At 48.1% G+C, this 17,344-nt stretch overlaps 1 protein-coding gene across 1 annotated transcript in view; it reads left to right on the top strand.

Annotated features, from left to right (window-relative positions):
- The first annotated feature begins 598 nt into the window (after positions 1 to 598).
- The window catches only part of DNAAF11 (dynein axonemal assembly factor 11), a 408,750-nt gene continuing 392,004 nt past the window's right edge, over positions 599 to 17,344 (top strand). Inside the window, exon 1 of the mRNA XM_069621647.1 lies at positions 599 to 679. Within this exon, the coding sequence (XP_069477748.1) occupies positions 670 to 679 (10 nt within the window). The 5' untranslated portion in view covers positions 599 to 669. The remainder of the gene's footprint in view (positions 680 to 17,344) is intronic.

Below are 17,344 nucleotides of genomic sequence, written 5' to 3'. Positions count from 1 at the left end.
TCAGGTAGGGATTTGGCTGAGCTTTTCTTTATACCAAGGCATACCTGCCTAGTCTCCGGGTTTTCCCTGCAGACTCCGAATTTTTACGCTCTTCTCCGGGTCTCCCCGCGCATGCTAATAATGCAAAAAAAATGCAATCAATGTCGTTTTAAATTATTGCGTACGGTACAGTTTTATCAGAAAATGAAGTGTTTATAGCCACTTCCTGTAATAACTATACATTCTGAACATTATGTATAAGAGCTGGCACTGTATAACTATATATAAAACTTCCCTTTCCGCTCATATTGACGTCGTTTGTTTTTTTGTGTGTAAAACGTGTGCGGGAGGGTGGATGAGTCTGGCCGAAAAGGGGACGTCATCCCCCGGGTTTCTCGTCTATGGTAGTAAAAGCCTATAAACATAACACAAACCACGGATGGCTACCAATCGCCCCATAATGTACGATAAGAAATCTTTTCAAGTGTTCTTGAGTTGAGGTTGACACCTCATTTAGTAAAATAGTTCACTCCTTCCAGTTGCTGAACAATCTACCAAAAAAGAATACACCTGGTATAATGGCCACACTCGGTATGGCCCGAGTCGGCTACCGTACTATTGTTGTTTCCATAGTTACCGCGCACGGCGTCCTGTTTCGAGCACAGGAGGCAGCGTGCAACGCAGACAGCCATGGGCAAAAGTAAGCATCTCATGCGCCTCAGATGGGGTTCAGTGTACAGCGGGGGTCTACGCAAGCGGGTTGCGCGAGTTGCTGCCCCTACGAGCTTTCTATTATACGCACTTATATACAGATCGTTAAGTAGCATCGGTTCTCTGCCTGCCAAAAGAAGCTAAAGACGTAGAAAGCGCATGCGCCTTCTGCATTCGATGCTGCGCATGCGCGCACTTTTGTACGACTTTCTCTGTGACTATTCCCAATCCCCGTTCTACTTTTCGGTTTGTGATTGTTGTTTGGGGATGAGCTGGAAACTCACAAGTCCGTTTCCCGAAGCCATGAGTGGGAAGGCCTAGACCAGGTGTTTGACTTTGAATAAAGCGATTTAGCACTAGATGACCTCTCGTATGGCCACGGGAAACTTGATAAATCTGTAAACGATTTTTATTTATTGCAGCAATGTTTTTCAAGGTTTTTATGTGAGTTTCATAAAATTTTAAACACCCATTTTAGGGAACAACATTTTTTTTAAAGGTTTCTGACAGAGGCACTGAAGCAACAGCTTACCTGTCCACGGCTATCAAAATATTAGTGTTGCTCAGGGGTGCAACTAGGCTAACGTTTCGGGATGGTACCCCCCCGTGGTGACACTCTCTGCCCAAACTTGCACCCATGCATGTCTCCATTTTTTAAAAACACCCCCTTTCCTTCTTTTCAACTTTCATTTTACACACCAATCAATGAGTCTAAAACAATGACAAAATCCTAATCCTTGCAAATCGCATACCTGTACAAGGCAACCAGACATCTGTGTATTGCCCCATCATCACAGAATTCTTTCACACCTCTTGTGACCAAAATGTGCCTGCATTATTACCACCAAACTGTTTTCATATCAACAAATTAGACCCCTCACAGACTAGCTAGAAAAATCAGGTGTATGTGGTGCAGACTTGTACTTTGCAGTATACACAGAATGAGGGGCTTTGGAATGCAAATGGCCCCTTTCAAGTCAGCTGTGATTTGTCAGAGAAGGGGCCATTAGCACTCACCATTTCACACTTGTGTCTGCCCCAGCCTAGTAATAAAAGATATGGCTTCAAAGAAACAGACTGGGGAATGTTCTGGGGCCTGTGAAGCCCTGCTATGAATTCAGTATCATGCATGAGGCAGACAGGTGTGCATGCATGGGAGCGCATAGAATTTGCGTGACGTATATACTATTGTTTGGAATGCAGAGAACGTCTAAAAGGGCATATAACCCATCACCAGGAGCCCGGTGAGTGCAGCGCCTGAATCGCGGGCATTTTATTTGTAGAATCAGCTGAATTAGAACTCAGCATAGCGTGCCCCGTGCTCTCCGCTCCTGCTTCCTGGTCCGCCTCCCGACCCACCCTCCGCCTCCTGTCCTGATTGGCCCTCGCCACATCTAACCCAGACCATTACCGACCGTGCCAGGGCAGCCCCTGCGGCTAAGGACACGAGGCAAAGGACGGCGCATACATTGGACGAATCCTGATTGTATCTGCAGGTATCCGCAGGAGAAGCAAGGAGCCAACAACAAGTAAGTGTGGCAAGGGCAGAGCCAGAAACTACTACTTCAGGTCATACTACCCTACCACTCTTCTAACGCAGCATCAACAACGTAACTCCATTATATTTGCACTCAAACTCTGTCCTTTGCACTTAGAAGAATTCCCAACTGCATTTTGAAGTTGCGCCCAACAGAAAGTTGAACTCTGAAGTGTTCCCAATTGCAGTTAGAAGTTGCGCCCAATAGCCTCTCTGAGAAAAACTGGATTCGGAAGTATTCCCAATTGCATCTAGAAGTGTGGAGAGCGAGAACAGATGAATGTGGAGAGCGAATGAGTGCAGAGAGCAGATGAGCGTGGAAAGTGGATGAATATGGAAAATCGGATGGGTGTAGAGCGTGAGAGCGGATGAGTGTGTAGATCAGAGTGCATCCGTATGGAATACTGGAGAACACACATGGAGCACACCAGAGAATAAAGCATAGTATAGAACGCGCATTGTGAACCAGAGCGTGTGAGTGTGTAGTACAATCTTGAACGCCTAAAATGACCAAAATGCATAGAACTGACCCGACCGCTCAGAATTGCATGGCGTACATAGTATACCTCGGAATGCATGGAACCTTAGAAAGAACATCCTTCATATCACACCCCACTCTTACTCTCTCCTTACACCACCACTCAACTAGAACACAGTGATACTATGACACCATTCGGTATAACTGTTCTCATATCAACATCTGCCGCTCACTCCCCATCACTCTAAGTAAACATTGCTGGTCCCACACCCCCAGTCAGGCGTTCCCCTCAGGCCTAACGCTGCCACACTCGGTCTGGATAATTCCGGCCAGAGCAAACACATACTCATGATCTCAACCACCACACCTACCGCTAAGAAGCAGATACCACATGAATTCCGCACCAGCTGCACACATACCCGGTGCGCACACGCACCTTTGGAGTCTCTCTACTGATCTGAACTTCGGTTCCCAAGGGCGTTCAACCTACCAGCGCCTTCAGACCATACCAATGGTATATAAGGCGCTATATAAGTGCAAAATAACATAACATAACATATGTAAAAGCCCTTGATAGGTGCCAGCTTGCGTATACAAAAAAGCAACCTTTTTGTTTGTATTTTACGAAAGCAGATCTCCATGGGGTAACCCCAGGGTTATATGCATGATGGCAATCTGCTGGGTCGGCGTATGCATCACAGTGATAATGTGTTCCCTGTTTACGAATCTGGAGTCCGTGTAAATTCTGTAGCCGGCAACCAATTCAGTGCATATTTATATGATTTTGTACACGCCTTAACTTTGCAAAGGCCTCATGTGCTGTACATGTGTCGCTTGTTAGACTTTATAGGGATTTAGTCATTTGGCAGACATGTGGCAGGACTTGTTGATTATGCCGATATGGGAGGAGAGGGACCTTATTCCCAGATCATGTTAATGCTACCTCTTGCTGTGTGCGGGCTAGAAGGAATCCTTAAGTCAACTTTTTGATTTTAGCCATATGGGGGGTTCTGCTAAAGTTACAGAAAGGAGGAAAGCAGACATTTTGATACCTTCAGTGCTAGCCTTGAGTTTTAGAGTAGTGTGGCACGTAGGGTGGTGCATACTTAGCCGATACGGGAGGAGATGAGTTCCCTAGCCCCCACTGTTGTCAGTGCTACCTGTGTATGTAGTGGGGGATATAGGTGATCTTTATTCATCCCTTTGATTTTTGAACATATATGGGGGTTCTGCTAAAGTCACTGAAGAGAGGAAAGTGGAGTTTCTTATTACCCTCATAGATCGCTTACTTAGGTGATGTGCATACTCGGCGAGGGGGCTGTATAAACGGTAACATAAGGCCTTACTTGTCTGGCATGGATACATGTAATTTCCTGGATTGTATGGGCTTATCAGTGTTTATAGTTGATGTGACTAGTGGTGAAGTCAAGGGATTGGAGTGGCCTGGACTGTGCGAATCGTGCGGTGGTGTCTAGGGGAAAATCTTGGTGGTTCCTATTTTTACACAATAATGTAATGGGTTTGTGCAGTTGTGTCATGATGCATGATTTAGGAAGCTGTTTATTGCTAGGGGGGTTTAGCATTCTTTCTTACAGGGCGTTGCAGGCAAGGTTTGTTTAATTGTTTCAGAGGTTTGGTTTCTTGCTCCTTGGGGTTGGCATTGCTACACAGAGGTTTTGGGGTTTTTTCCTTCTCATTCTTTGGCTGGTAAGGGTTGTAGTTTGCATTACTGGTTACACAGCCGGTTTGGAATCAGTTGCCATGCCAGCTGTCAAACAGGACAATGGAAATTTCTCATGGAACGTTAATGGTATCAATAACCTCTAAAACGGGAAAAAAATGTAAAACATTTAAATACGCTACATGCTGATATTGCATTATGGCAAGAGACTAACCTCACAAAGCCGGATACTATGAAACTTCAAAGAGGTTGGATTGGGGAGGTATTTGGTTCATCGTTTAACTCTAACTTCAGAGGGGTGGCAATTTTGATATGCAAGAACATCCCAGTGCAGGTGCTCTCAGCACAGAAGTATAAAGATGGGTGGGTGATAGCCTTACTGACATGAATACAGGGCATATCGGCAACACTATGTAATGTGCATGCACCAATAGTGGACAATGGTACCTTTTTTTTTAGAATGGTTGCACAGACTCTACTAGATGGAGGTTCAAGTCACATAATTCTGGGTGGGGACTTCAATGAGTTAATGGACCCTCTGATAGACAGGAGTAATAGAGACGCTGTGCATGCTACCTCACAACAGATGGCTTCACTGAAGGAAATGACCTCCAAACACAATCTAGTGGACGTTTGGAGATTGGGGCATACTACTGAGACGGATTACAGCTTTTATTCTAATGCCCACAAGACTTATTCACAAATTGAGATGATTTTGACACCTGGCCAAATTACAACAGGCTGCCTGGAGAGCAGAAATAAATCTGTTCATATTTCAGACCATGCACCAGTTGAAGTGATTATCACATTGCAGTTCGTGATTCAAAGGAACTCTTATTGGAAAATGAATACTTCGATCGTTGATGATAAAGACATTTTGGAGAAGATTGTGAGAGAGGCTGAATTCTTTGTTTTAGAGCATGACACAGGAGAATTTGACTCGAGATTGGTTTGGGAGGCTTTCAAGTGCAGCATGAGAGGGCTGCTAATTGGAGTCTCAAGTAAAAAGAAGAAAGATAAGGAGGTTATGATCAGAGAACTTGAACAGAAAATGAAGGACTTGGACAGTGAAGTAATGAACATACTGAGAGAAGTTAAACAGGCAATCCTACATCAATTGAAATATGAGTTCAACAAAATGATTTCTGATTGTACAGAATTCAACTTGTTTAGCGCTAGATGCACGTATTATGAGGGTGGGGAAAAGTGCAACAGGCTTCTAGCACACAGGCTCAATGTTATGGAAAAGAGTAGACTCATTCCTGCGATTGAGACGAGCTGTGGTACGCTGACATTCAATCCCAGAGAAATAATTGAGGAGTTAAGGTCCTTCTACAAGAATCTCTATGAGTCAAATAAGGTTGACGACAAAGTCGGCTCCGACTTCTTACGGAATTTGAATCTTCCGATGTTTTCAGAGACAGAAATATCTTTGTTAAAGTTTGCTCTATCTATAGAAGATCAGAAGAGGTCAACTCTGAAGCTAAACGCTGGGAAATGTCTATGGCCTACCAATGGAATTCTACAAGATCATGCCATATTCAGTGTTTCGGATTGTTAAACGACATTTACAAGTCGTCTAATGCCGCTGGGATCCGGATACAATGTGTCATGCCATGATATCAGTTCTTCTGAAAAAGGTCAAGGCTCCCACTTTACCAGCAAACTACAGGCTGATTAGTCTTATTAACAGTGACAACAACAGTTTGGCCAAAGCATTGGCAGGAAGACTAGAAGTGCCACTCCCAAGACTGATTCACCAGGACCAAGCTGGGTTTGTGAAAGGGAGGCCTGCTACCTCTAATATGCGTAGATTGCTGCACATGATTAACGCAACGAATGAGCTGATGGAAGGTGCGATGGTATTGTCCTTAGATGCCGAGAAGGCCTTTGATAGAATTGAATGGAGGTATTTATTTGAAGTGTTGGAGAAATTGAACTTTTGAGAAGCATTATTGAAATGCTTCAAACCGCTGTATGAAGGGTCTACAACCACAATAGCTACTCATTGTTTGTTATTGCCATGCAGCCTTTGGCCTCAGCAGTCAGAAGCGATCAAAGAATATCTCGAATGCAATACAGAGGAGTATGCCAAAAGATATGGTTCTATGCCGACGACTGTTTGTGTTGTCAGGACTAGATAATCCCGTCCCGGCACTGCTAGATGTGGTCAGTTGGTTTGGAGATTTGTCCGGTTACAGGATTTACTTGTCCAGATCAGAGGCAATGCCAGTGTTGAAATACTGTTTGAGATCTGGTTTAGAATCATTCGGTTTTCAATGGAGCGCGGAAGGTATCAAGTATCTGGGCACATGGCTGACGGGCTCACTGCAGAAGATCATGCCAGTAAATATGCAAAAGGTTTGTATCTAAACTGAAACAGGAACTGGAGAGATGGACGCTACTCAGCCTCTCATTGAGGGAGAAAGTCTATGCCTTAAAGATGACCAGCATTCCAATAATTCATTATGTCCTTAGCATGATACCTTTATTTCTTATGAAAAGATGTGGCTGGAACCACATATTAAGCTTTGGAAGCTCCAGTTGCCTACACACAGAGGTGGCCTGGGGTTACAACATTTCTAAGCCTACCACCTGGCTTATTGAGTGAGGCATGTTGCTCCTTTCTTGAAAGATGAGTGGGCTTGTGCAGACGGTCTTCTGTTACTAAAGGCTACTTTGTCTACTAAATTGTCGAGGAAGTCGGACCCTTCGGGATTAACTAATTTCTTATAATTAACCTGGATGAAGATTCTGCAATCCCTGGGGGGTGCGTCCCATACCGGATTCTTGAGTATTCAATTTGGTTTAAGCCATTGTTCAAATTGACAATTTTCTGTCCGTAATGGTTTTTGCTTGATGTGAGATGGATTGGGGACCTCAGGGACAATGGGAAATGACTTACTTTCAACCAGCTGAAGGTTAAGAAAAGCCTGCAAAACTGTTCTATTCAAGAATATGGAACTCTAAGATGAATAGTCGAATAGTCTCTGGTTTTGACATAATTGGCAGTACTGTGAGAAACCTGAAGGTGTCTCACCCGCTAGTCCCCAGGGATTTGTCATTCAGGTGGCCATGACACGGCCATCGCTTTTGGATCCAGTTCCTCGGAGTGAACCAGTGATTGAGGATCACCTGAATGAGGGGTCGTCGGGGAGTGGGACACCAGATGGTGAGACGCGGTATCCCCTTCCCTGTAACACCTTTTCCCCATCCTACCAGGCAGGAACTTAGGAATTCAACACCCCCCACCTCTCGACACAAACACTTTCTCAATGGCAGCTTACTGGGAGAGAAAACGGACTAACGCCCAAGCCGTATGCCTGACATGTCCCAACACAATGGTCATGCAGAATCAGGCAATTACTGATCATTAGACACACCTGACGTCCATCACATTTCCCCACATGGATCAAAGGGGAGCTTTAAAGCAGAGTGTGAGCAAGGCAAAGCACACAAGGAAGAAGCAGTCCCAAGATGGCAGTTTAATACCAGGAGAAAGATGGCAAGACCATTAAGGGTTGCAAAGAGGGACGTGCCCTTGACCTTTTCAGAGAAAAAACATTCCTTTCACGAGCCTTCGAGAATAAGAAACATAAGACCTGGAATTAAAGCTGAAGAAACCTGCATTCTGTGTCAGAGGTACCCGGGGCTCTCCCGCGTCGATAGCCAAGGCAGGGAGGAGTGTTTGCCGCCATGGTAATGTCCTTGGCTCCTACAACACAGCAGCGCCAATCAAGTTAGCACAGCCGGTGAGTCGGGGAGACTGATAGCAGACCGTTCTGTGTTAGAACCAAGGTTGCAAGCAGCAACATTTTATGGAGAAATCAGAAGAGAACAGTGTGTGAAGTGTGACAAGCGACGCAAATATAATTCAACATTAAAGGAGTCAGTGAATTTTTGAAGCCAAGTTAGATACTGTATACAGAGTGGTCTGGCGCCACGTGGGTGCTCATTCAAAGGTCTCTGTTAGGTATCCAACTGAGAGGTGGCAAATGTAAAAAGGAATTGTGAAATCAAAGTGGTCCTGCAATGGGTCAAGCTAAACCCTCTGCACATTCAAAAGTCTTCGATAGTTAATACGAACTGAAATTGGTCCGCGCCTGGCTGAGGGAGACTAAATGTGTAAGAGCAAGGATCTGAGCCTGGCTGAAAGGGTACCGGGGTGAACCGTGAGTCACCCCAGACAGAATATTCTCTGAACATTGGAGAAGGGGACATTTTGAGAAGGGAATCGGAGCACGGAAGAGGAGATCCAAAGTGACGAATTTGGTGTAAAAAGGGACCTGAGCCTGGGTGAGGGGGATCCAGGGTGAAAAGTGCATTACCGGAATTGAGTACTTGTAAGAGGAAATGATCTTCTCATTTGTTTTGGTACATCAGGGCCTCTGAATCAAGAGACTTTCATAAGTAAAGCGACTTGGGCACAGAAGGCCCTGATGCTGGTAATGGAACTATATCCTGGTGCCGAAGAAGCCAGAGTGTGTGCAATGCTTGAGTGAACTGCCTTGTCCTGAGGTGAAGGGAGGCCAATGGTCTGAATATCCTGACATATTATTCTTGTGAACACTTCTTTCATTTTCATGAACACTACCCCACACTATTTGTATTTAGTGTTAAGGAATGGCAATAGTTTTTTTTTTAGTATAGGCCCTTTTATTTTGACGAGACTCCATTAGGACTGCATTATTATTATTTGATGGTCGTAGCTTGCTCCCATCTGTAGATTTAGGATTAGATAGGCGTTTATCGCACCTTTGTTGAAGTTCAATAAATACCCTTGAACTGTGGTCACATGTGTCTGTCTTACTGTTGATACCAAGCCATCCTTACTGCACCGATATAGGGAAAACGATCATAGATGCTGAGGGGGCATCAAGCATCAAAAATGTATAAACTATTGACAAACTCAACCTTCTCAGAATACCACAACATTATTACAAACATAGTCTGAGAGATTATCGCAGGAGGAACAGAGGAACAATGGTCTCATTTATGTAATAACATAGCCCCCCAAATCTCTGAATTTAGGTGAAAGAAGAAAACAGGTCAAGATTGTAAACAGAATCTATTGGACTCCAGAACGTCTTTTTAGGTGGAAGTCTTACTGATACTGATGAATGCTGTGGGTGTCGCCACAGAGCAGGTACACTGGAGCACATGCTTTGGGAGCGTAGTAAGGTGATGAACTGCTAGGGTGAGCTTTCCATTATTTTTATTAGTCCTGATAAATTTGTAGGACTATGCCTTTGAGGCCAGGGTTTTGGGAGACGATACCTTAATTGACGATCTGTGAAAAGCTCAGAAACAATGGTCATACAGAGGGGCAATGATGGCAAAAAGGTTGATTTTTCCAACATTCTTTTTATTTGATTTTGTCAAAAAAACATACTGTTTCACATGCATTCATTTACATATTGCATAATCATACGAAATGAGCATGAAATCATAACATAAACATTAACTGAACAAAATTAGGCGGGGGCGTATTGCCCGTTTCTTATGAGGTGAGCAGTTTACGCCACCCTGTAAACATGAACAGAAACTGGCCAGGTGGGAGTAATGAGGTAGGAGGGGGGCAGTCCCGTGGGACCGTCTCTCGGGGAAGCTGTACTTCTTTGGGGAATTTATTTAGCTGATCAGTTGACTTATGCAGCGAGGCGATAGTTGGAACTGGATTGGGGCTGAATGTCACCAAGTTCGTATTGTCTTCTGCTGTATTTCAGCCTGGGTTGGTGGCCGTTGGATTGGGGGGTCCGTCTCCTTACGGGTCGCGGGGCTTGCCTGTGGGTTATTTTAGTTGTCTTTGTCCATCCAGCGGAGGGTGGGCGGTCTTCTTGCCATTCCTGGGAACTGGTCCGGGTAATCTAGGAAGGGGGCCCAGATGTTTAAGAATTTGTTTCTGTTCCCCAGGCGGATTGCGGTTATTTTCTCCGCGGCTGCGATGTCCCAGCATTTGGACCACCACATGCTCACGGCCGGGCCCTCTGGGTGTTTCCATAATCTTGCTATTGCTATCTTCGCTGCCGTGAGAAGTTGTGTGCACAGGCCTGTCAGGTTGCCGGAGAGTGGGAATTGCCCTCTCCTGTGCTGCCCAGCAGGACTATTCCTGGGTCCCATGGGATCGTTAGTCCCGTGATCTGCCTAATTAAGTCCAGTATTTCCTTCAAGTATTTGATCGATCTTGGGCAGGACCAGAGTAGGTGAAATAGCGTGCCTGTGTCTGTGCACCCTCTCCAACATAGTGGGGAGATAGTTGGGTTGCTCTTGTGCAGAATTTCTGGAGTTAGGTACCATCTGTAGCAGGTTTTAATCGCCCCTTCCTTGTTGGTGACACATTTTGAGCTCTTCTGCATTCTGGTCCAGATGTGTCCTCATTCCCCCCCATCGATCGGTCTGCCAATGTCCTTCTCCCACTTTTTCATGTATGCCTCTGTTTGGTCGGGATCCGTTCTGTCCAACAGGCCATATAGGGCTGATGTTTTCCCTCTGGGGGGGGTCGTCGTGAGCGTTTGTTCCAGCGCCGTCAATTCTCTGCAGCCCTGAGTTCTCATGGGCTCATGTGAGAGCCAGTGTCGGATTTGTGAGTAGCGGAATCGTTCTGTTTCCGGTACCCCGAATTTTGCTTTGCATTCTTTGAAGGTTAATGGGGTGCCCTCCTCGTAGAAGTCTCCCACGTGCTTTAGCCCTCTGGATTTCCAGAGGTTGAAATTATTGGGTGTTATGCCGGGGGTGAAGTCCGGGTTGTCCCAGATCGGGGTTAGAGGGCCGGTCGTATTTCCTCGGTTCCATCGCCTGGCCGCTTCCCTCCAGCTCTCAACTGTATTCTTGGTAGCGGTTAGGGGTCCAGTCCTCCTCTAATTTCACCCAGCGGGGTCTGTTGGTGGATGGGTTCCAGGCGAACGCTGGTGCCAGCTCGGCGGCCAGGCAGTATCTTTCTATCTCCGGGGCCCCCAGGCCTCCCGCTGCCTTGCTTCTTGTCATCACCCTCCCCGCTATTCGCGGCTTCCTGTTCTCCCAAATGAATTTCATGATATTTGTTTGGAGCTTCAGCAGGTCCTTCTTTGGGAAGGAGATTGGGAGGGCCTGGCAATAGTAGAGCAACCTTGGTACCAGGTTCATTTTAACTGCTGTTATTCGTCCCAGCCAGGACACTTCTTGCTTTTCCCATCTTACTAGGTCCTTTTGGAGCTCCTTAAGTAGCGGGGGGAAGTTCAGCTTATACGCTTCTTCTATTTTCTGTGGGATCTTCACTCCCAGGTAGGTGAAATGTGAGGTAGTCCATTGGATGGGGTGACTGCTAGCTAAAGATTTTATTGTGCCACTTGGTATGTTGATTTCCAGGGCTGTGGATTTCTCGAGGTTAATTGAGAATCCAGATGCTGCTCCGAAGTTGGCCAGTTCGATCCAGAGTGCTTCCAGTGATGTCTTTGGCTTGGTCAGGGATAACAGAACATCGTCAGCATATAGCGCTATCTTGTATACCTCTCCTTTGATCGATAGCCCGCTTATTGTGGAATTTTGGCGCACTCTGTTGGGGAATGTTTCCATGGACAGAGCAAAGATGAGCGGGGACAGCGGGCAGCCCTATCTCGTGCCTCTGGAGATATGAATTCTGGGTGATTTGTTGCCATTTATTCTTAGTGCTGTGGAGGGGTGTTGGTAGTTAGCCAGGGTCCATGTTCGGAACTTGGGGCCGACGCCCAGACGCTTGAGGGTTTCCTCTATGTATCCCCAGTCTAACATATCGAACGCTTTGTTTGCGTCTAGGGACAGGACTGCCATTTGCTCGCCCGATCTCCCTGCCGATTCAATGATATTTAGGGTGCGCCTGGTGTTGTCGAAGGTACTTCGCCCTGGAATAAATCCTGTCTGATCTGGGTGGATCATCTCTGGGAGATGTTTAGCCAGTCTGCTTGCTAGAATTTTCGAGAACATTTTCGCATCATTATTCAGAAATGTGATAGGCCTATATGAGGAGCAGAGCTCCGGGTTTCTTCCCGGCTTTAGTAGCAGCACCGTTAGGGACTCCTCCATAGATGGGGTGATGGAACCTGATTCCAGAAAGGAGTTGTACAGTGAGGCCAGACGAGGGGCCAGAATATGGGAGAATTTTTTATAAAATTGGGCGGTCAGGCCGTCTGGGCCTGGGGTTGTATTTTTCAAGAGCCGAATTGTTTCCACTACTTCCTCCGCCGAGACTGGTAGTTCTAAAGAGTCGAGCTGAGGGGGCAGAGGGTCTCGCCGGAATGAGCGCAGATATTGGGCTTGTGCTTCCTTGCTTGTAGCCGGGCCTGACATGATTCCTGTGTGATGTTTGGTGAGGATCTCCACTTTGTCCGCTTCCGTGCAGTAAAGCATTCCTCTTTGGTCTCAAAGCGCTAGTATCTTGTTTCGGGCGTGTAGTTTTTTCAGTTTCTGGACCAACAGACGGTTGGCCTTGTTGCTATTTATGTGGTAAAATTGTTTTGTGTAGGCTAGTGCTCGGGCCGTTTTGTCTGCCAGGTGCATTTCAAGTTTTGTCTTCGCTCTTTTGAGTTCTCTGCTTATTTGCCTGGTTTGGTGGATTTTGTATCGTGCTTCTATTTCTCTCATTTCTGCCTCAAGCTTGGTGAGTTGAATTTGGTGATTTCTTTTCTGTGTTGCCGAGCAGCTGATTGCCACCCCTCTAATAACCAGCTTCATTGCGTCCCAGACCATTGCTTCGGAGGTGCCTTTGTCCGCGTTCTCTGAAAAGTAGTTCTCCAGGGCCTCCTGAAGTTCTGAGCTTGATGCAATGTCTGCTAGAATATAATCCTGGAGTTTCCAGGTTCTCTGAGCGGGTGCTGGGAGGCCCTCGACGAGCAGTTTGGCTATGACTGGGGCGTGATCGGATATTACTCTATGGCCGAATTGGATGTCCTCGATGCAGGGGAAGAGTTCGCTAGTCATGAGCAGGAGGTCTATTCTTGAGTAACCTTTGTGAACGTGAGAGAAAAATGTATAGTCCCGCTCTCCCTGATGGGCCAGTCTCCAGACATCGATAGTACCCGTAGACCTCAGAAAATCCACCATCCCCAGTCCCCGAATGAAGTCCCCTCTCGAGGGCGGAAGTGTCTTGTCTGTGTTGGGGTCTGGGGTGAGATTGAAGTCTCCTCCGATTAGGAGGCGCCCTTCTGTGAAGGCGGTGATTGTGGGGAGCAGGTTGCCGAGAAAGCGTTCCTGCCCAGAGTTTGGGGCATATATTGCTGCTATTGTGATCGGTAGATTTATTAGGAGTCCCTTGAGCAGAATATATCTCCCTGCTGGGTTGCGCTTAAGTGAGATTTGGGTGAGCTGCACAGCTCGGCTAAGGAAGATGGCTACTCCCCTTTTTTTTTGGCCTGAAGAGGCAAAGAACTTCGTAGGGTATTGACGGTACTTCACTCTCTTTTCGTCCGTTTGCAGTAGGTGGGTTTCCTGAAGGCACACAATGTCGGCTTCTAAGTGACTCAGTCTCTGTTCCACTGATTTCCGTTTCCTAGGTTAATTCAGCCCTTGAAAATTCCATGTTACCATGGATAGTTCCTTAGTGGACTCCATTACTTGTGATGATGTCGCTTTTGTGTTCAATGGGCGGTTCTCGTTGTGATGCCTCCGGTGCATTAACTTCCTTGTGTATTGCTGAGTCTTTAGTTTCTATTCCCCGATTTTGAGTCCCTCCCTCCCCCCTCCCCCCCACCTTGGCCAATCGAGTTTTTACGGCCATGAAAGTCAGCTCGTCTGCCAACGGGGCATCCGGCTGGGCCAACGCATCCTTGCTTCTTGGAGGCAACTGTGCCTCAGCTGTAAATTGGTGAAGCGATGTGGATCTGATGTGATAAAATCGTGTTGTTCTATTTTCTCGTGCTTTAGTTGGGTGACCCTCTTTTGATTCCATGTTGGGAGATGAGCCCAGGCCTAGCCATTTAGTTTGTTTTTGGTTGGTGGGCTTCGGAGTTTTCGGCGTCTACCTACTTTGCTCCAGGTGGAGTCAGCCCCCCTTGTTCTTGGTGTTCGCACTGGAGTATTTCGGGCTTGGTTGTCGTCTTCCGGGTCCGGGTTTAAAAGTCTCTCTCCCTCCTGCAGGGTGCAGATCAGACAGGGTTTACCCTCCCAAGAGAACGCGAGGGCTGTGGGGAACGTCCAATGGTAAGGGGTTTTCTTCTCCCTGAGCCAAATCGTGATGGGTCGTAAGGCCTTTCCTTTTTGCCAGTGTAACGGCTGCTAGGTCCTGGTAGAGGGAGATTGAGGCGTCTCTGAAGAGGACACGAGGGGAGTCCCTAGCCTCCCTCATGATTTCCTCTTTGACCTTGTAAAAATGTACTCTGGCTAGGACATCCGGTGGGGTGTCTGTGTTTGTTCTGGATCTCGTTCAATGCACCCTATCCAACTCCAGTGGGGCGTCATTGGGGAAGGTAATGATGAACCAGAATAGGTCCTCAACATAGCGGGGAAGATCAGTATCCGGCATTGTCTTTGGGATTCCCCTTAAGCGGATGTTGTTCCGGCGAGAGTGATTTTCGGCATCCTCCTGCCTTGCTTCCATTGCTTCACATCGAGCCTCGAGAGCTGTGATTCTGTCCGAGCTTTCGCCGATCTCATGCCCGTGGTCGCATAGGGTCGCTTCCACCTCTTCGGTTCTTGTTTCCACTTCCCCCACTCGTTTGTCTAGTGCCGCAATCTTACCCATGACTTCATCTGTGCCCCTTTGGTATTCTTTTGTGAGGGCTTGCAGGAGCTCCTGCAAGTCCGATTTGGTCACCGACTGTGTCATGGTGGTGGGATCCGCAGAAGAGGTTTGGGTTGCGGTCGATGTCTCCGGTCGGTCCCCCTTTTTGGGCTTGTCTGTGCTCGGGGCTGCCAGTAGAGCCGAGATATCTGTTTTGTTTTGTGGCTTTGAGCGCTTTCGCTATCTTTGTAGGTGGGGGAGCTCGCTTGTGATGTTTTGGGGAAGGGTTCCTCCTGGTTTGGTGGGTCCCGCGTAGGTTGCGGTAGATTGGCCTGGAGTTGCTCGCTTGCTTGTTGGTGCGATTGGTTCCTCGAGCCTTAGGAGGTACAGGCCTCCCTCCGGTTACCTGGTTTCTTGGGGTTTTTTCCTTTCTTGCTATTCAAGTGTTGTGTAGGACCCCTGGGCGATCGCTGTTGGGGCCCTGATGGCTGCTAAGCGTTGGGTGGGGCTTCTGCACTTATTATGTCTCAGTGGCCGCTGTATTTTAGTAGAGGCAGTGGGACAGTCTTGAGTGATTCCCCTCTACTCCCCGTCAGGGGGTGGTTGAGTGCCCCTTTAGGGCCCTTCTCGAAGTTTGGAAGTTTGGATCACCCTCTGCGGCCGGGTGGGTCTGTGGGGGCTGGTGGAGCCCTGCCCCAACTCTGGTCTCCCTCCGCGTCTGATGCGGGAGACCCGCTGAGTCCTGGTAGTAAAAGCGTGCCCCCGAGGGGCCGTTGGTGAGGCCGGGGGAGATGCGTAGTTGCTATCACGCTGGCTCGGGGTGGTCTGTACCGGCCCCCCTCTGATCTTTCTGTGAGTCTAGGAGGAGGGGGGAACCGTGTCCGCCCCCCCTAGATCAAAGCTGTTCTGGGCCCTTCCTGGGCTTATGGGGGTTCCACTAATGTTATGGAGATTACGGCAGGTGCCGCCCTACCTGCTTCCCTTGGGGTAGATGTCCGGGGACCTTCTCCAGATCCCCCACTCCCCAATGAATCGAAGCAAGGCCGCAGTCACCCCCGGCCCGGAATGCAGCTTCTACCCTCTATTAGCTGCTGGCTAACAGGCGGTGTCCATGTTCGGTCCGGGGGAAGGCAGCCGGAGCCCCCGCTTTGTTAGTCGTGCAAGGGGGACGCCGGGTGCCGACTCAGTCACCCCGAGGGCAGCTCCCCGCCTGGCTCGCTGGGCTCCGCTTTGCGCACCGCTCTCTCTTCTGTGCTCCACGGGACTTGCGGAGCTGCTTGCCGCGTCGAGCAGGAGGCCGCCGGGTGCCGAACCAGTCACCCCGAGGACAGCTCCCCACCTGGCTCGCTGGGCTCAGCTTTGCTGTACTCCACGGGGCCCGTGGAGCAGCTTGCTACGCTGAGAAGGAAGCCGCCGTGTGCCGAACAAGTCACCCCGAGGACCGTGCCCAGGACGTCACGATCGAGTCCCTTTCCATTAGCCTCCTGACCGCGGCTCTCCCTCCAGGGCGCCGGACCGCCGGGCGCCGATGTAGTCGCCCCGATGGTAGCGCTTCGCGCTCCCTCTCGCTGGGGCGGGCGGGGCTGACAGTCGTATTGGGGGCCGTGCTCCGTGGCCGAGGATCGGCCTGTGCTCCCACTCCGGGATCGTTGAGCCCCATGGGACCCCCAGGGGTTTGCAGCCCAGAGTCACGGTGCTCCGCTATCCGCTCCGCATTGGTTCCACCAGGGTCAGATGGCCGCCATCTTGTGTGCGAGCTCCCACCTTCCCCCTTCACCGCCGATCCCACGGAAATGCTTCAGTTCCCCAGCCCGCAGCGGCACCGGGGCTAGTGCAAAATATGCGTAGAGGATTCCGCCATCAGATACACCACTCGTGTGTGCTGCGGATCTCTCTTCACCAACGCATTTTCAGCGGATGCGTGGCAACAGCCCGGACCTCTCACGGAGCCGTACCGACCATTTTGGCTCCAAAAAGGTTGATCTTTAAGGAATTGGAAGGCTATGGTTTGTCCACAAGTTGATACTTGTGTGGAGGAAATATGCAAGGTCTCATTTATGGAAAGGGCTATCTTGAGAAGCCAGAGAAAACATCAAATGTTTGATGATATGTGGGGCAGATTCATGGAAATGTTCTAATATTTACTTTTGGCTGGATTCTGTATATGCAATGCCATTTATTACTTGCATCTGTTTTGTAAATATGTAAATAAAAAGGATTTGAATATCCAACTGTAAAATGTAGTAATACATATAGACACTACATTTCCTTTTTAAACTGTCTCCCATG

This window comes from Ambystoma mexicanum, chromosome 5q (assembly GCF_040938575.1).
Source record: "Ambystoma mexicanum isolate Mex_15411 chromosome 5q, UKY_AmexF1_1, whole genome shotgun sequence".
NCBI classification, from domain to species: domain Eukaryota; kingdom Metazoa; phylum Chordata; class Amphibia; order Caudata; family Ambystomatidae; genus Ambystoma; species Ambystoma mexicanum.
The sequence above is the reverse complement of the archived record's forward strand: the minus strand, read 5'-3'. Positions and strand labels throughout refer to the sequence as shown.